At 48.5% G+C, this 19,913-nt stretch overlaps 1 protein-coding gene across 2 annotated transcripts in view; it reads left to right on the top strand.

Annotated features, from left to right (window-relative positions):
- The window catches only part of fbxo15 (F-box protein 15), a 43,444-nt gene that overhangs the window by 11,294 nt on the left and 12,237 nt on the right, over positions 1 to 19,913 (top strand). The window contains exon 10 of one of the 2 annotated variants that reach the window (XM_076050350.1): positions 4,762 to 5,129. The exons of the other annotated variant lie outside the window; for it this stretch is intronic. Coding sequence (XP_075906465.1) covers positions 4,762 to 4,823 — 62 coding nt within the window. The 3' untranslated portion in view covers positions 4,824 to 5,129. Of the gene's footprint in view, positions 1 to 4,761; positions 5,130 to 19,913 lie in introns of those variants that run through there. 2 annotated transcript variants of the gene reach the window in all.

The following is a 19,913-nucleotide window of genomic DNA, read 5'->3' as shown; positions in this document are numbered from 1 at the left end:
TGCATTTTAATCACGTCCCCCCCTCCCCCTTGTGGCGCCGCCTGTGCGTGACACCCATTAAAGTCGACGGCTGTCACTGCGGCCGGCGTGACATTTCCGCAGACATGCACCCGTCGCAAAGGCAAATTAAGACGGGTCTGCGGCCGAGGTGGCGCTCTGATGCCGCGCTCCCTCTCCTCAGAGTGCCGCCCTGACTCCGTGAGCACGTCTTTTCATATTTATGTGTCCAACCTGCCGTGGCGCCGTCTTTTCTGTCTTGTTTTTTTTGGGGGGGGGGGCGTACAGCTCAGAGTTTTGATCTTCCGCCGTGCGCGCGCCGCAGCTAGGACCTGTCTTTACGAGGCTTATTGAATTAATGAGGTCCACCTCGACCGTTACCATGACGATGACCTAACTGGCGGCGAGTCCACGCTCGGGCGCCGGCCTTTTGTGTCGTCCAAACACGAGGCGGTTGTGCAATTATGCTGCAGTCAAGTGCTGCGTGTGAGGCGCTCACGGTTCTGAGGTTCTTTCGAACTTAGGATGGTAGCGTGATAAAAAGAGTCGAAGGTATGGAGGCATTTTTGGTTTCCTCAGGCCATCAAGGGAGGAGAAAAGATAACGGACCGACAGGGAATGCCATGCAGTAACTGATACATTACAGCTAATGTAAACCTGGAAAGGTTTAGTGTGTAATATTTGGAGAAACAAGTGGCATCAAGCAGTTGCATTTTAGATTGCAGCGCTCACTCTCTCACCCTCCCGCTCCCGAGCATGCCAGTGAACTACAATGACCTGCACACCCAAACCTGGATACCACATCCGCTTTCTTCTTCGTTGTTTTTTTTTGGGGGGAAGGCGTTCACACTAAATCCAAAACACGATGTCAGGCGCGCTGCCTGTAACAAGACCCTTGTCTATATATTCCTATATATAAACATATATGTATATATATATATAGATAGATAGATAGATAGATAGATATGAGAACCGTTGTAAGGGTTGGAAAACCAAATTACTTGATTGTACACTTTTGTTAATGTATTTATGGGCAGTATATTAAACTATATTAAACCCTCCCACCCCCCACACGTCGTGGACTGGATCAGAGCCGCAGCAGTCAAAGCACCGCCGTTGTTCAGTGACCGGCAACACGTCTGACTAATTGGCACACTTTACTTCCTGCTGAGGCGAGAGGCCAACACCCCCTCATACCCGCCCCCCCAGTCCCTCGGACCCCGCCCCCTCCTGCAGCGTGCTCTGAGTGTGGAGCGAGAGGGATTTCCGTTCACACCTTTGATGATGATTGATACTGCCGGGTCTCAACTTTTTCGCTCCGGTCTCCACCCTCTCGTGATCGCTCACCTCCGGTATTAGTGAGATGGATGATCCTCCATTGATGGAGATGCGTGCACGAGAGCGCTCGCGAGGGAGGGGTTGGGGCGGGGTCGGCGGAGGAGTAAAAAGAAAAAGAGAAGAAGAAGGATATCACATCAGGGCGCAAACAGCAGCAGCTTATCAGCGGCCGCTATAAATCCAAAGCATTATTTTTCGTGTTTGCAGTAGCTGTCATGCTGTTAACTCCCCTGTGGCTTGTTAAGCTGTGAGTAGACTTTGTGTTGAGATAAGAGGCTTAAACTTTAATTAGACCTAATAAGAGGCCCTGCAGTAAAAACAAGGAAACGGAGGAACAACTTTTTTCTTTTTTATTACCTGAAAACAACCCCAACCAGTTTGTTACAATGATGCCATGCAAGTGTATCGGGTCAAAAGTCAACTTTGTCCGAGTGACTTGAGTGAGTTGACTTTGGGGCGTGACAGAGAAAGTTTGAGAACCACTGGTTTACATGAACATCCACCACTTGGAAAGTAGTGCATGCATTTGCGAGTGAGTCATTTGTGCTTGTGAGAGCCTCAACTGATTATAAAAAAAAAGTTTTCTTCCTCCAAGGTGGGGCGTGACAGAGAAAGTTTGAGAGCCACTGCAATAGGAGGTCTTATTAGCGTTGCATGTTCCATGTTTTAAGTGGAAGATGCCGGACGAACAGAGGAAGGCGCTGATGTGCCTTTGTGACTTCTTCAACTACCTTCCACAGGGTGTCTTTGTCGTTATTTGTTTGTTTATCTTATGTAACGTGCGTTCCAATTCTTTTTCATAGTATGAAATGTAACATGGGGCTGGTGTGCAGAGTTTGCAACTCACAAACCTCACAGAATTGGCTACTTAATTGGCTACCTACGGTTGTTAACTGCTATTTACTCGTGATGAACCTTGAATTGGTTTAATTGTGGTTTTTGCATTTTTGTGAATCATTTCCTTGCATCTTGTGTCACTCGTATCTTGGTCTCGCACTGTCAGGTCAAATGCTGGTTCGACGATCGCGCTCGGCCAGTGACAGTTCCCTGTCTTTCTCTGTTCTAATCGCTGGAGGACACTCCACTCAGTGGATTTGGCCAAATTTACTCAAGCGAAGTCCTCGCAGGCGGACGGAGGAATTAATTAAGACGGCAGCGACTCCGCAGCGGGACCTGATAGGGGACTTGCAGCAGCCGTCCTGTGCTTGGTGGGAGGGGCTTATCCTGCCTTTGCTGTCTCAGTCTCCGACCCGATGGTATGGAATTCGCACTTTGGAGACGCACAGCGGTACAAACGCACCTGACTAACCTGTTATTCGCCTTATATGGAGTCTCTGCCGGTGTCCGTAGCGCCGGCGTCTCTGCTTTCTTCACCCGTGGCGTCCCGGTTTTGATGCCGTAAATAATTGACTCCTCTGTCTGCCCCCTGCTGGCCTCGACGCACCCGCAGCCTCCACATCATCACTTTTCCGCCACGCCGGCGACCTTGCTGCCCCCCTACATCTCATCGCGGGGCGTTAGCTAACACTCGGAGGACGGCATTCATCAACGTCACGGAGGTGTTTTGCCAGCGGTGCGTTTTTCCTTTCTGCCGCCAGCCCCTTTCGAAATTCCGGTTCAGTTTTCCAGCGTGACCTGCGTCACCTCGCCGGCTCGGCGTGCAAGGTTCCTCACAGTCTCGGGTTTCTGCTGATACGAACCTGCGTCTCACATTCTGCCGCTTCCTGCGTTAGTGTTTGCTCAGCTCATATCCTCCCACCGCGCATCCAGCAGCGCTGCGGACACTGCTTTGGCTCTTTTTAATGAAAAAAGAAAGAAGAAAGATAATATTTTTAATGTTCAAACAGATAATTGCAAATGTTTATCACTGGCAAATCTGCATAAGCGTTCATAAAAGCGACCACATTACCCAAACGTACCTTTTTTTAATATCGTTTTTTTCTTTCGGAGATCGTTTGTCAGATTGTCCTCATCTCCAGATCACGGCTTTAATTTAGTTTGTGATTGCGAGGTAACTGTCACCGTTATCTGTGAATCGTGACTCATTCATTGATTGCGGCGCCCACTGGTGCGCGACGCCTCCCTCTCGAGACTCCGATGAGTGTGAGACCACATTCAGTATCATTAACAGTGCAACAGTTTAGGAAGGGTGTTACGATGAAAAACACACACACACACACAGAGTCACATGTGTCACGATCAATATCTGCAGATGGATGAGTTGCTTTGAGAAAATTATCCGGAAACAAAATTTGGGTCTGTTCTCAGTTTCCCCCTTTTCTAAAGGCTCATGATTAATAATATTTTGGGTCAGTCAAGTCACACAAAGACGTAACAGTTGACCTGTAATGCCACGTGCTCAACAAACATAGACATCTGTTGATGAATTTTCAAACCACAAAGTGTCTAAATGCTGATGTTCCGCTGATGGACTTCAAGGGTGGAAAAAAAAAAAGAAAACAGATCTGAAAATCTATAAAGCAGACACCCTGAGGACATCCTGTCCTCAGCAGCTTAGCCAGACATAAAACATTCAGAGGTCTGAAGCTGCCTTTCAAGAGAGAAACTCCCGCAGCAAACACTCGGTTTTGTTGTTTCCTCTCAGCTTTTATGCAAAATCCTCCACTCTTGACTCGCTGGAGATATGCAATATGCATAACACAACACCGAACGTGCCCGAGAGGAAGTTGTACATTAAAATTGCATGAGCCTTTTTACTCCGACACCACCATCATTCAAATCTGCTGTACGGACGCTGGGTCACTGGAAAAGCTCACAGTCTCAGACAGACGCTTACAATTGTGTGTGACTTTAAGAAAAAGCAGTTAGCCAAAAATCTCTTCAGATTTTCAGATTTTGAAAAAAACTTCCGAGTGTTTTAAACCATTGTCCAACCATTGTCAATTTTGGAATTTAAAAATGGAAACATTTCGGAGATATTCAGAAAAATTCAGAACAACAGTTCTGAATTTTAAGCAGTCACCACAGAAGGCACTCTCTTCCTGGAGTTGGCCTGTGCAGCGGGGGCTTGACGTGGATCTCGGCGTGTATGCGCATGTTTACCGGGGCCAATTTTAGATGTGTCAGAAGAAGCGATGCTCGGAGCTCCCTGTGACAGCTTGGGCGGAACAGCCTCAGTCCTCATCTCAGAATCACCTCTGCTCACTGGAGAAGAACCGTTTTGTCACATATGGACCCCGACGCGCTCTGTCAGGCCTTGTCAGCGCACGTCGCTCACCGCCATTATCGCTGTGATCATCGGCGCTTTTAAGACTGGATTCAGATTCCTTCAAAAAATAAATATATATATATCAAAAAACCTGTATTGAACAAAATGTTTTTTTTTTTCCCCCAACATTGTAAAAAAAAACATAGCCCAATTGCCCAACATTTCAATCAAAGAAAATCTGCCACTTTCTGCTTCAGCAACAACAACAGAGACTCTGCCCGGTTACCAGGATGACCCGAAAAGGGCTGGATGCTTCTGAACTGGGTCTCCTTGTTCCAGCTCACCTGCTGCTAGATTCACTTAAACGAAAACCCCCTGTTGCTCCAAGGGCTTTGAGGCAATCAACGGGCTGCAAAATGACACATGCGTTGCTACCGATGTTTCAAAGACTTTTACGGCTCGTGCGGGAGTGTTCTCCCCGGGGGATGAGAGTCAGGATGCTCCCTTTTTCTCCGTGAGGCCAGCAGCATTTTTATGAGACTCGACACAGGATATAATAACTGAGAGTGGAGAGTCTACTAAATCCTCCATCTTGGGGCGCAGCTGGCTTTCTTGGCTTTTTTCTTTTTTTACCCCGTCCCTCATCATCTTTGCAAAACAGGCCCAGAATGCACGGCGGCAAAACAAACACCTAATGGTTCCATTTTTGGCAAAAAGGAAAAAAAGCAGCAGTCTGACCTTGAGAGATGAGGCAGCGGCTCCGCGAGGCAAAGTGGGCTTCATTTTTGCCTGCCGGGTCATCCGGAGATGTTCGGAAAACCTCTCGCGTCCACTCCCTCGCCGTGTTTATCGCGGCGCTGCAAGACGGAGCATAAACCACCTGCGATCGCACAAAGAGCGCTCAGTGCTCGTTGGCCGTGATCTGTGTCGGGTTGTTTGTGATGCGCACCAGTGTGCTACTTTAAGGGGATTCCTCGCTGATGCAAGCCGTGCAATTTTTGAGAAATCACCTCCAGGACAAAGTTTTTGTTCTTTTTTGCAACAGAGAGCATGACCTTCTGTGTTTACTGCTGATGACAGACATTGTTTCAGATGGCTGCTTTTTTTTTTTTTTCAGAATTTACTGTAATGGGTCCAAATCAGACATCATATCAATTGTATTTTTTTTTTTTTTTTTAATGTTTTTCACCCAATTGTTTTAAAATGTATTTTGTTTTTGTTCCCGTGTTTAATGTGTTTGTGTGTTTATGTTATTTCTAAGATGTACCATCACAGTTCCTATTTATGGGGTGGCTTTTACTTTGTAGTATACATCGCAGAATACTATTGCATTGTATCGATTCTTAGTTTTTCTCACCGTGAGCTGTTTTTGGGGGAAATAAATTAATTTGAACACACAGTTGGCTTTATTTCTTTACTATTTTTCTTGCTGAATTGCTTGAATTCATTTGTCTTCATAGAGATTTGAGACTACAAACATCTGTGTCCGTGAGAGGGGGGGGGGGGAAAGAAGCCTGTACAAAGCATTTTTAAGTGCGAGGCAAAACCTGTACAGTGACTGGATGAACCTTCATTCCAGGAGACCAATCACACATCCATCCTTCAGCCGCCTGGCCATGCCCCCCCCCCCATAATAACTGCAGACCTTTACTCTCATAAACAGTGTCCACACACCTGCAATTACGCATGAATCTTTCATATCGTAATCAAGCTGCAGGATCCTTTGTCAAAGCGAAAGCGGAGGGTCTGATTAGACGAAGAATCAGAGAGTGGGAGGAAAAAGGGAACCTGGGAACAGGCGTCTCGTTCGCGCTGTGATTTTTAAAATTCTTTGCACAAGGGGATAATTGAAATTCCGAGGAGAAAAGTTTGAAAGTCAGGAGCGAGGCGTCCAGAAGTCTGCTTTCCTCTGACTGACTCCAGGCCAGGTGCACTTCATCACGACGAGCCTCACATCTGAGGCAGAGCTCTGCGGTGTCGCTGTTGTTTTTTCTTCTTCTTCCCCTCCTGATGCAACCCTCTGCTTGGGCTCCCGTCAGCGCTCCTCGTCACAAGTCGCCGATTTAAAGTCATTAACATCGCACACGCTTAACCTAGCCTGGCGTCATTTAGGCTTAATGCGTGCACTCGCAGGAGCGCTCCGCTGCTTGCGGCGCGGAGCACAGCGGCGTAGACGGAGCAAAGTTTTTTCTCGTTTGGTTTTACTGGTGGATCTGTTTTCTTCAAGGGCTGCGTGCAGCTGCTTGAAACACTAAAGTGTGTAAAGAAGATGGTTGGAGGGGGGCTGACTGATGGTTCAGAGCTCAGACATTAACCCACAACCCCCCCCCTGTGTCTGTAATCCATTTGCAGAGCAAGCGGGGTCGCTGGGATTTCAGGTGTAGAATCAAGACTGATTCATCCTGGAGGCCTCACATCTGATTCGATGAACTTATCGGCTCCACTGGTTCAGTGAGAATCTTAATTGGCTTGTACGGAAGGGGCAGAGTGATCGATTGTCTAACTCTAAGGGTGGGCAAACTTTTTCACTGGTGGGCCACAATGAGTTTAGAATCCGACAACTTACTCTTGTTTACAGTCTCCTGTAAAAATCCTTCCAGCTAAAACTGTTTATTGGGGCTTTGTGTCAAACACCTGCCTGGGGGAGGGTAGCGCTGCTTACCTGAGGTGAAGTGCCGGTGCCCTTTGTGACATCACAGGGGGCGGGTTTCACGAGACGGACAGGGCAGACTTTCCTCCAATGAGGCATTGCGCATTATGTGGGCTCCTGTAATTGCAGTGACAGCAGTGTCCAGGGTTTGTTTTCGCACCTCACAGATATCTGAGCAGTTAAAGATGTAGATTATTTAAGAAAGGTAAGAAAGAGTGTATTCAAATGAAGCTGCTCTTGCTGATGGGTTCACTGGCGGCGCTTCGCAGCGACGTTTCAACAGCACTTTGCAGAATGGGCCTCGAGTCATCTGCACGCTCAATTGTGCACGTGCACGCCCGTTCGCTCGCTGTATGCGGGGACTTCATTTGTATTCGCGGTGGCGTGACGCACGTCGGGGCGGCCGTCGGTAAAATAGCGGTTTCACCTCCAGCGACACAGACGCCGACGCTCCGACTTCGGCTGATGTACGGTAATGGGGACGAGGAGGGGGGGGGGCCGTGGGGGGGCCGTCAAGGACTTCCCTGCGACACACCGAGTGCAGAGGTCAAAGCCATAATTGGGATTTAGGACGGCGGACGGCTCGGTGTAATGCGCTGACCTTGGTTCAGGAGAGACCTGAGACGCACATGGGGGAGGAAACAGGACGGCTGCGAAAGAGAGAGAGAGAGAGAGAGAGAGAGAGAGAGGCGTGGGCTGAATGTGCTGCAGGCCCATTAGGTAAAGGTCAGGGGTTAACAGGTTGATTATTTACTTCATTTCCCAACTAGGGTATGTTTTTTTTTTTTTTTTTTTTTTAAAGAAAAGACAAGAATTGAGTCCCTGGTATTGAATTCATGATATTTTGGACCCAAAACCTCCTAAACCAATTCACTCTATTTTGTAGAAGACAAGAAGGAAGATAAATTGTTTTTGTATGAAGTTTGTCTCTTCTGCGCAGGAGGCAGTTTGTCGAAAACAATCGGCGCTGCTGCTGCTGCTGCTGCTGCTGATGTCTATTCGGCCAAATGCTATTTGGCTGCTGATGACAGTCTGTTGATGCCGCAGCAATCGTTTTTAGACCGAAGGCACTAGATATATTTCTTTCGTACTTTCTCATTTTTCCCCCCCTCTCCCTTCCCTGTCATGTGCCTCTGCTGGTTTATAGCCGCACATCGAATCCATTGTCCCCGCCGCAGCGCCGCTGCGGTGCTCGGGAGTCGCTCCGGCGGCTCAAACCCAATGATGACATTTACATATTAAAGGTGCTCGGGACGGGACGGGACTGTTTATTTATCGGAGGCAGAGAATATCTACGACTCGCCTCTTAACGGCCGCAGCCGGCTGAATGGTTTCGCTCCGCAGTCGCTGTATGTTTTGCCGGCTGTCACAGCTAATGAATTGTACTCGCCAGTTTGCTCATGACACTGCTGCTGCTGCTGCTGCTGTGGAAGCCGCCTGTGCTGCTGCGAGTGCTGCTGTGAGTGTGCAGGCTGCACCACTGGACCCCTCTTCTTAATGCAACCAGCTCGAGTTTGACACGGCAATCATTTACTCCACTTGCTCTACAGCTTCGGATTGTCGCTTTGCTAGAGGAGGGTCATGCGACTGGGACTGTCGCTGCAGTTGAGTGGACTTTGTCCTAGAGACATAGGTTCATCGGGATGTGTCATGAAGTACATTCAAGCATTTGCGAGTGAGTCATTTGTGCTTGTGAGAGCCTCCACCGATAATAAAAAAAAAAAGAGCTTTATGCCAATCAAAGCGAAACATGCATCATTTTGAACAATACCAAATGCTGCAAAATCACCGCTTTGACCGCTTGCTGCTGATTGAGGACAGTCCCAACCTTTTTTGAATGCACAAAAAAGCTTTTACCCTAAATTTGAAATATGAGTTTTTGGGTGTGTTGTGAGCAAGCAGTGCGGAGGGGAACGCTTTTGCCGGCCTTCGATTTCGCCGCTTTAACCTTCAGTCAAAAGGACTCATCAGTCACTGGCGTCTGTTTTTGTCCCACCGTGATGAATGCATCTCCTAATAGCGCTAATTCTGTCAGGGGGCCAGGACGGGGGGAAAAAAAATTGGGACAAAGACAAAAGGAAGCATCCCGGAGGGGAGAGACGACATGCCGTGGTTCAGGCGCTAACACAAGATACTGCGACCTCCGTCATCCATCCACTAGTGGACACCAGCACTGAAACATTATGTGTTAAACTCCAAGCTGCTTGAAGGTGAACAAATTTTCCTTTTTGTGCAGTTTAGCAGCTGCGTCGACCACGTGCCCAACGCGGCGCCTCGTAGAGGTTTTTTTTTTTAGTTTCGCCATGGCAACCCTGCAGCGGCTGCATCCTCGCCTGATCAAACATCCCTGCAGCTTTAATGAGTTCGTCAGACAGTTGAACCGAACCCTAATCTTCCCTCGGGGATGCGGGGGAATGTTTCTCCCCTTAAGGGATTCTGGAAAGAAAAGAAAAAAAGATAGTTATCAATTTAGCACCACAACGACGGATTCCACTGGGGAAGAAGAAGGTGTGGAGTTTCTGTCGCAGCAGGTGTTTGCAATTTATAATGGATCCTTCCTCAGGTCTTCTGTGTTGTTGTTTTTTTCTCCATCATTCCTTCTTTTAGCCTCTCAGCGCTTTCGCTGTGTTCGAAACCAGTCGCCTGTGGAATCTAAGGACTACTAGTTGCAATTTTGAAAGCCAGAGGTTGGCAGGCTTCATTAGGCCCGACTCAGAATTCCACAATCTGAACAATACAGCCGTGCCTCGTGTTTTCAGTCACTGTCGGTCACTGTCCCTTTACGCAGTGACAGTAAAACACCAGATACCAGCGGGAAAACCACCCACCCATTAAATCTGTATTGCAGTGCGGAAAAACGAACAGCTGTGATGGGCAAGTGATCGATCAAACGGCGCATTTGCATGAAGCAAACGATGTGACATGGAAAAGTTGCAACGGAATTTTAGGAATTTTTTTGATTCCATTAGCGTGTTCGGCTAATTAAACCCCAGGGAGCGACAACCTGCTAAAGGTTCATTATCTCCGAAAGCACATGTTTTGAATTAGGGGGATGATGAGAGGCGAGCGTGCGCCGTCTTTTCACCCCGCGCGTCTGTTTGTTGTGGTGAGACAATATTTTGCCAGCACCTCCGCTGGTGCCGGCGGCGTTGGCGGCGGCGGCAGCTCAGTAAAAGTGCGATAATTACTCTCGGCACTTCACCGGCGAGGCTCAATCTGTTTGTTCCCTCAGGGGCACACAGCCGTCTGCAGATGTTCAAGACAGTTTTGGGGGGCTTTTTTAGGCGGAGGGAGCGCGAGAGACACAGAGAGACTTTCAAAGGGGGGAGAAGCGAGAAGCTAAATGCAGCAGTGAAGTCCTGACGTCAAGACGTCTGCAGAGGTGCGTTTCAACGTGAGGGTGCGTTCGATTCGCTGAACTGTACTTTACTTGGAAAAACTGTCACCTCAGTACTTTTATCCTCCTGCAAAAAAAAAATATAAAAACATGTCGCCAAACCTTTCAACGAACTGGCTGCCCAGTGCCAAGGCCTGCTGAAAAAATGCTGTCGAACGGAGCTTTTAAAGATGGACGAGCGGATTGCCAAACGATGATCTTTGCGACCCATTTCAAAGTGTTGGGGGCTCTTTTAATCAAATGACTGTATGCAGCACGGTGAGCCTCGGTCGGCTGCGCGACAGCAGATATATCTCCTGTCAGTCACGTCACAGCGGAAAAAGCTAAAGCCTTTCCTCGGTTGAGTGCCGCTAAATCTCCGGGTGAATCTGCCGAGATGTTCCTCGGGTAAATGAAAAAGAAAAAAAAAAAAAAACGCGCAAACACAACGTTCATCCTCACGTGAGGCCGTCTCACCGGCGAGCCAAATACCTCTAATGTTTTCGCCAGCCCTGCTGCGTCGAAGCCATCCATGTATTTTTTTTTTCCCGTAGCATTTTAAGCAGCCGTCTCCCCCCCCCCCCCCGTGTTTTGCATGCAGGACGGCGGAGACGGCGACTTAATCCTCTCTGATTCTGTGCTGCTGCTGTCACACAAGACGCCCCGGCTGCCTCAGAATATTCCCCGAATCAAACAGCATGTTGTCGCACCTACAACATTAATGGTCTTTTCAATCAGTTGTGTTTTAAATCGGGGCAAAAAAGCTTATTACTACAAGCTGTGATTCTGTAGTTGCGGTAAAATCGACAATTATTCAACGCTTGGATTAACTTCATAGTCATTCGTTCTGTTTTATGTCAAGCAGTGAAAAACGTTTTCTTTGCCTTTGATTGCCCAAGTGTAAGTGTGTCTGTGCGTGTGCGTGTATCCCATCCTGATATTAATCATCTTCGGGGGGCGGGGGGACAGTGGGGGAGTGACATTAACAATTCCCGACGACGCGGCAAAAACTCTTTGAAGACGCTTTGTCCGGATCGCCCCTCCGACGCCACGCAGCAGCTGACGCGTCGGCCTGAAAGGCTGCAGCCAGGCAAATTGTCTGTTTGCGGATGAGCGAATAAATCAAAGCGCGAGATAACGCCAGCTTGATGTATGTCCTCCCCGTGTGCATGCGCACTCGTCTCGGCAAAACTTGCTTTTTTTCAGCGTTGGATCGGACGGTCGTCTGTGATGTAGTGCGTCTTTCAGGAATAACAGATTTATTAATGTCTTCTGAAAGTGACCTCTGAGACAGCTGAGCTAATATTTAACTAGAATAGAGACCAACGAGCGTGTTCAATTTTGAAAGGACCGCCGCCGTGTGTTCAAAACTTAAAGGGCTCCGTTACGTTAGGAAAAAGAAAACGCGTTTTTAGTTGGAGATTCACGACTAATCCAATCACTAATAGTAACAATGACCCGTAATAAGGATGTATAGTTACATAAAGGTGCAGATGTACATGTGAGGAGGGGGCCATGTGTCTGCAGTGGTCCAGAATGTGGGTGTGGTCTTTGGGTTTGCCGTTTTTCCGAGCTGGAAGACTGGAAGTTACAAGGTTAAAAGTAACGTTGTTTGCTCTACGCTCTGGCTGAGACGCTGATGGCAGGCGACATCCACAACTGGACGGTATAAAGTGCAACCCTTCTCCATCTCGCTCCCCCCCGCCCCCCCAGATTTCTTTAAGGTCACATCTGTAATGTCGTTAACCGCTGTGCATAATTTGAAAAATGCCGATTTTTATTAGGCGTGCGTCGTCGCCGCCGACGGGAGGGCGGGGCGGCCCGCATGCATTATGCACCAAGATCCCACTTATGATTTCTCTCTCGGAGGCTGGATCCACCGCCGGGGGGGTGGGGGGGGGTCACCTCTCCCCTCAGCCGAGGCGGTGTTTCCCCGCAACGGGAGCCCCGAAAAACAAACGCCCCTGATTCCTACAATAACTTCCCCCGTCCCTCCGAAGCGCTTCGTCGGAATTCATTGCGGTTTGGAGGAGTAAATCCTGCACTCCTTCAACATTAAGTGGCAGCAGCAGCATTGTAAATCCCCCCCCCCCCTCCCCCAACTGACCCCTAAAGGAGATGGAAGCAATGTGGAAAAAGGAGGTTAACAATTATTCTCGTTCGTGCTCATTTTTTGTCGGTGGAATCCGATTGTTATTTTTTTTCGTGGTCCCAGTGATTATTGGGGCAAAACCTTCCAGCCTGACTTCAATTGCCGGCTGACCCGCAGTCCCTCCTGATTGAGTTTCTAGTGTATCTTACCGGCTGTGCAACCTGATTGCAACTGCTGCACTTTCAGCGGCAGCTGTAAACAGGCATAGAGATGAGCGCCGTGAATGAATAGGAGATATTTCACAGAGCGGCTACTGCTGTTTGGATTTTCTACTTGCAAATGCGAGGGGCTGAGCGAGGGACTCTCTTTCTCCCTCTATCTCTCTCTGTCTCTCTCTCCCTCACTCTTTCTCTCTCTCCCCCTCACTCTTTCTCTCTTCTGTGGGAGGAGAGAGCGGCGCTCGTAAAGCTTCTCAAACACAAACCTCCTGATGGGGCTACGTTGAGTAAATAATGGCTAATTAAGTGCGACAAAGACAGATAATCGTGCATCTCCGTGAGCCCTTCTATTTTGAAAGGGACGCCTCGCGGGGGAATCGCGGCGCAATTACGTCGTGAGCATCTCGTCAAAACCCCTGTGAAGGGACTGATCTGATCGTTTGCAGGGACTGTGCGGCGGTGGTGGGAGGTAATAAAGCACAAGTACTGCTGTACTTCAGTAGATTTTTCAGGTATCTGCACTTGAGTATTTTCTGACGTCCATGCATTTGTTGACAATTTCCTCTACTTTTTACTCCTTACGTTGGAAAAAACATTTACGTTACTCTTGTGTTTAAAACATGCAATTTCTATTTCAAGTAATTAACTTATTGTTATTATAGGTGTTGCTTGGAGTGGAGCTCTTTATTAATTATTAATTAATTATGCTGTTGTGTGGTTTTTCTTTACATAAGTATCCGTACGAACGCCTGCATCTTCTCATCTCAACCTATCAAACGTATCTTATTATCCGAACGGAGGCTGCGAGGATCGACGGCAGTAGACGACCGGCTGTTTCTCCAGAACGTCGCGGTTCCTCTTGGGCTCTTGTTCTGTTTGTAGGGGCCTTCAAAATGTGCAAAACCAGACTCGCCATGTCCATTCATCATCTCCATCGACCTTTAAAGACAAATCCTTCTGCGTCTGCGATACCCAGAAGAGGTTCAATAGTCCCAGTGTGTGTGTGTGTGTGTGTGTGTGTGTGTGTGTGTGTGTGTGTGTGTGTGTGTGTGTGTGTGTGTGTGTGTGTGTGTGTGTGTGTGTGTGTGTGTGTGTGTGTGTCCTCCGGCGGGCCAAAATCAATAGGCAGCTTTCACACAACATTCATCTTGGTGTTTACGTGTGCTTAATCAGCACAAAAAAATGTAAAAAAAAAAAAAAAAAATTGCTGCCACTCGGAGCCTCCCAGGGCCCGCTTAGTAACAGCGCCGTGCGCTAATGCTAATCGGTTATCTTGCGCGCTCTGGCACTTCCTGCTGCAGAGCGCCTGTTAATTGGCCGCGCTGAACCTGGTGTTTGCTCATTAAAAGCCAAAGCTTCGGTCCTCTGCTCCCTGCCTTGATTTCTTTAATTCCGCTCAGCCGCTCTGAGCGCATGGCTTAATTAGCGTGGCAGCACGGAACGGTTTGGAACGTTTTAGGGCTTCATCGATTCGTGGGCCTCTGTACCTTTAGATGGACGGCGGGATTAGCAGGTGTGTTCCGTCTGCGGCTTCGTCCCAGCGCAGTTATTCGCTCCTGCGTTCGCACTCCGACTGCATCGCGCTGGGCAATCGTTGCGCGAGTCCTGCACGCGGTAATTACTTTTGCGCGCTCTAACAGTAAATGACTCCAAAGCTATCGCTGCACAACGGACAGACGCTTGCGAAAGCATTTTTGTTACAAACACGAAAAAAAAAAAAAAAATGCACACGCCTGATTAAAAACATCAGAGACGGACCAGATTGGGCGCGACTCGTTGACAAGGGCCGAAATTGAACGGGGATGAAAACACGATTGGAAGCGTCAGTGGAGCGCAGAAAGGAAAACAAAAACAATTAAGGGCGATGCCGCAAAGCCGTCTGTGCTCTTCATGTGGCATCAGGATCTTGTCACTGAGGTATTATTGTGATGATGTTCCGTCCCTTGTGTTGCCTCACGCGTTTGCGGCAGCAACTCAAGCCAGAGATCGATCCATGTCAGGATCCCTCATCTCTGTCTTTGTGTTTTTGCTTGGGTAAGCTTTCTGAATGGTTGTTTTCTTGTGAAAACACGTCCATCAGTCATCCTGTCGCGATACAGAGAACGCGTTATATTTCACTTTTCAGTCAGATCCTCCTTCTGTTCCCATCTCCGAGGCTGAGCGGAGGGAACGATCAGACCGCGACCCTCTCGGAGACGCTTCCCTTTGTCTTGAATGCCGCCTAATCCCAACCAAAAATTTCGAGCCGACTCGCGCGCACAAACACGTGCCGCCGTGCATAACAACGCACAAGTGCTCGGCCCCCGTCCTCTGGTGAATGGCAGCCGTGAGTCAGCTATTGGAAATGTGGCAACTTAGGCGAGCACTTGATATGCAGGCATCTGCGATGTGGCTTATCTTCGCTGCTCAACTGTGCAGAGCAATTGCCGCTCGGCTGGCCCCCGGGAGGAGAAAAAGAAATAAAAGAAATAAAAAATAAAAGTCCTCCATTTAGTTTTCCTCTCGTACTTTTCATCACTTGTGTCCCCGCTTGTTCCTTTCTTCCCCTCAGTCCTCTCCTCTCTGCCCATGGCTACACTGCTCTAAATTGCTATTTTGGAAAAGACATTACCGCAATAAATTCCAATTATGTCAGTCGCAATCAAATGGATGATTTAACGGTAATGAGAGAGACGGTTCAGCGCCATTCCCGACTAATGCCAGCGCTGTGGATGGAAAGGGTGGAGGATGAGCGGAGGGAGGGAGAGAGAGAGGGGGGGGGGGAGAGAAAAGCAGCAACAGTTACACTAAACAATACGAAGGATGAGACGACGGGGGAGGATGGAATGAGTACTCGTGTTGTGGGCATTCCCCGGCGAGGAAAACATTCCTGCCGCGGAGCGTCTCGCTTCCTGAATCCTTCAAGTTTGTTTCGAGTATCCATCTGGCAACGAGCCCACAGGTTTAAAAATTGGAGAAAAAATACTGATACCGTTGACACTGACAATAACTTTTACGTGGGCGAACCAAATTTGTCCCGGCTGCCTTCAGCCGAGTAGCGACAGCTCGGCCTTCCTTGTTAGCGCGTAGGCCGACGCGCTAACAATTAGCGCCCCAGTGTTTCACTAAACCCTTGTCAACACCAATCGGGAGTGAAGCAAAAACAAATAAATATCCTTCCGACCTGAGGACGTTGTACGGCTACGGTCCTGATAAAAAATTTTAAAAAAAAGTGCTGCAATTGCAACGTCTATGCTAATCTCTTCACTCGAGCCCGACTCGACCTCTCTCTATTCGTCAGGGGAGCTGATTACGTGTGGAGTCAGTGGAAAATTAAGACTGACTGGCAGTCGGATCTGTGCAATGGTGACAGTCGAGCTGGCGGTGATTGAAAACACTGCGTGTTGGAGGTTGACAAGACGGATGAGCGACCTGAAGTCTGGGCGGTCTGGCCCTCTGTGCAAGGCTGAAACATTCCATCCGCTCACAGATAGTCGGGTCAAAGGCAAACATATCTGGATTGTGTTTTCTATCCACCAGGCTTGATCCTAAAGATCTTTTCGACGCAATTCATACATGAAGTATTTACCTCAACAAAGACTTTCATTATCTGCAATGTCTTTGCGTTGCCAGATGTGAGCAACAATCCGCAGCTGAAGTGCTCCTCCTTCGGTTTTGAAATGCAAACAGACTGGAAGAGACGTTTCCTGTGTTGTTTCTTTTTTGTTTTTTTGTTTTTTTGCTGGCTGGGGTTCTGCTGTTGTTGCAGTTTGAACAGCAGTAATTTACAATATCCCGGTTCAGCCGCAGGTCAAATTCTGTTTACCGCAGTCGCTTCTGTGCGGTTCTCTCGTACAGCGTCTCCCAAAACTGTGTCTGTTTCATCTTGTTTCGGTGTTCGCTGTGTCTGAGGGGGGGGGGGGAATTAGAAATGCTGGTTCTGTCCCGGACGCCTGCTCCAGCGAGGCTACACCTACGAAATCAAACTTCTGCAAGTAAATTGTTTCTCTTAGATTTACATTTTCTGCTGTGTTTGCACAGGCACGGCAGAAATTGCTCAGTTGTGCTCGTTGCACCAAGTCCAACAGGGCAACTTCAACAACCAATCAAACGTCGATCGCGTAATCGGTCCGCGATGGTTGTCCCATCTCTTCACTTCCGAGCGCCGCCGTTTGCCCACCACAGTGGCTCCTTATCCCCTTGACTCCGGCACTCTGCTCCCTTTTCAATCACAATCACACTGTCACAAGTCATTCCGACTCGCCTACCTGCCATTTGAGACGCGTTGGTGGGCGCCATGATCGTCGGGCCAAGTGATAAAACGATGTACGGCATCGCACGAGAGCCTTTTAATCAATCTTTTTAATTGATGTTTATGACTTGTGTCGGCTGCTAGCCTTCATCGTTTGAAATTCCGTCTTGAACTGTGAAACTCCAGAGCTGTCGTGCAGATTCGAAATGTCTTGAACTTGAGTCTTGAACTCCTTACGCCCTCCCTGCCGTTTGACGAGGACGGCACCGTGAATCACTACTCGCAGGCTCTCAATCTTGATTGATAATTGCTGCACTGTGGCAGCCGCCCGCTCCTCCCCGCCCGCCCGCCGTCCCCCACTGCGAGCTGCCAATTCCTCCGGTGACTAATGCCGGCGTCTGTCCGCGACAGAGCTCGGCTAAACGCCGCTGCCCACGGATCTGTCTCATTAGCGAGGCGACGGCGCCAATTTCCAACCCGGAGTTTAAAGACTTTCCTTGCGCTTTTTTTGACGAGCGCTAATCATCGGCGGGGTCTCGGGGTCAAACTTCACTGTCGTGCGCAAACTTTTAGCTTAGTCGCTTCGGCGGCACGGTGCGCTGACGGGGCGGGGCCACATGCGCGCACGCCCCGCTCCGCCCTCCATCCCCCCGACCCCCTCCCTCGCGCTGACACGCTCGCCGATTCCATCTCCCGTCCTCAGACAGGCTCGTTATTAGGCAAATGAGTTGCCGCTCCGGTGGGCTTCGCCATCAGATGGCGCCGACTGAAGGTTAATGACGGGGTTCGCCCGGGCAGCCGGTGGCGGGCCATGTTTGCCGCGTGCCGTACACGTGCCCTTTGACCCCACCCCCACCCCCTCCTCACCCGGCTCCACGACACCCGCTCTCCTGCGCGGCGGCGCAAGCTGTGCGCGCAGGCGGCGCCAGATGTCGGATGCTAATCGGGGGCTCCGTCGTTAATCAGAGCCGGTGCCGACGTTCAGGACTGCGGGTTCCGGGGGACTGTTTACCGCTGCGGAGAGCAGGACGGCTGGATTATTTTTAACTTAACACCTTTCTGTCTGCTGCACAAGATGATTCTTTTCTCTTTTTTTTCAATCTTAGCTGCAGTTATTTTGATTAAAGTTGCTTTGATGCCGGCAAAAATCGTAAACAAGCCCCAAAGCGTGCGTGGGACAGAGCGACAGAGACTGTGTTCCTGTGTTCGGTCAAATCCAAATACATCTGCTCCATAATTAGGTTTTATGCAATTTGCGATTCCTTCAAAGCCCCCCCCCCCTCCCAAAAAAAAATAAAATAGCAACGACCAGCAGCAGCTAAGAAGTTGAGGTTCTATCTCCCCTTCTAACGAATCCGCAGGAAAAAATAAAAAGAGGGAAAGTCTTTGGCCGCAGGTTAATTGCCACGTTTGAACAGCCGACCCTCTCCACCGGCCAGGAATGAATTCTTTTTTTCTCTCTCTCCTTTTTTTCCCCCCGGTTTGTCTCCCGTGTGCCGAACATAAAAAGAGAGACAAATAAATAGCTACAATCCTTTGAGCTGGCACTGCCAACAGACATTGTTCTTGGCTCAGTGCCCGGCTTCAGGAGAAAATGCTTTCATTCGCAGCCGGCTTTCCCTCCTCACCAGGGGGGTGGAAGGAGGATGGAGGTGGATTTACTGTACTGCGCCAGAAAATCACTCATTGAATACGAGACTGTGCCGTGTTTTAACGCTGAGGTTGTTCCCAGATAACGTAGCTTCTACGCAGTTTTTTTTTGGTCTATTTGGAATAATGACGATACGCAGCGTTAAAAGAGGTTTCTCAATATGGAGCAAAGAGACCGGTGGAACCTTGTAGTGCTATTGTATTGAACATGAATTGCCGCTAACCATGATGTACAAGAAAGAAAATAAGGAAAAATTCCAAAAAATGTAAACAGCCAGTGTACATTATCTTGCAGATGCACCTACAAATTTGCCACTTGTTGTTTTTTTATTTCTTGTATCAAATACTTGATGAATAAAGTTTTCTTCAATCTGAAGGTTCAAAATACAACGTGAATATAGTTAATATCCTTACAATGTGGCCTGCGGGTGTATATAAAGATTCAAACTTTAAATTCTAGTTGAATTAATATGGGTTTTTTCTGAAAGTCTGATGTTCTATATTATCCAGCTTCAGTATTACTCATTCTCATACTGCAAGAGAAGAGACGATTGTTACTGAAAAGTTACAGACAGGACTATTAAATATTTATGGGCATAAACATTTAAAATTGTGCCCACTCTATTTAACAGCATTGTTTATGGCCTTAATAACTGCAGTGTTTTTTTGTTTTATTTCATGCAACACTTTGGTTTACAACCAGATACAAACACATTATGAAGTCTAATGCATGCGTTTCTTCACCTGTAAGTATTTCAGGTGGCTAAAAAAAGAAAATAAAAATAGTGACATAACTATGAGCAACATTGAGTTGTTTCAATGTCATGTGATTCTGACATGAGTGCCCCAGCCCATCCAATTGGCAGAGGGGTGATTGTTCTCACACATCTTCAGTTTGGCCTTGAGAGGGAAGAAACGCAGCCAGTTTACATTCAGCGTGCAGATGCTGACCGCCAGCGTAAGATGAGGCCGTCGCCCCCGTCCTCCGCTTCGGAGTCTTTTTGACTCTTCACGTTTGCCTTGTGTGCGTGTGTGTGTGTGTGTGTGCTTAGGGTCGTTTGCTTGTTGTTTCTGCCGCTTCGCATCTGTGGATCATTGCCTTTCACGAGCCGGCCGGGGGTAATTACATCGGGGGGCCACTCGGCGTATCAAAGCAATTCACAATGCGCCGGAGCGGGTATTGACACGGCGC

The sequence above is a fragment of the Nelusetta ayraudi genome, unplaced genomic scaffold, assembly GCF_046127955.1.
Source record: "Nelusetta ayraudi isolate G7.1 ecotype Tasmania unplaced genomic scaffold, CSIRO-AGI_Nayr_v1 ptg000127l, whole genome shotgun sequence".
NCBI classification, from domain to species: domain Eukaryota; kingdom Metazoa; phylum Chordata; class Actinopteri; order Tetraodontiformes; family Monacanthidae; genus Nelusetta; species Nelusetta ayraudi.
This window is presented reverse-complemented; position numbering and strand designations above follow the sequence as displayed.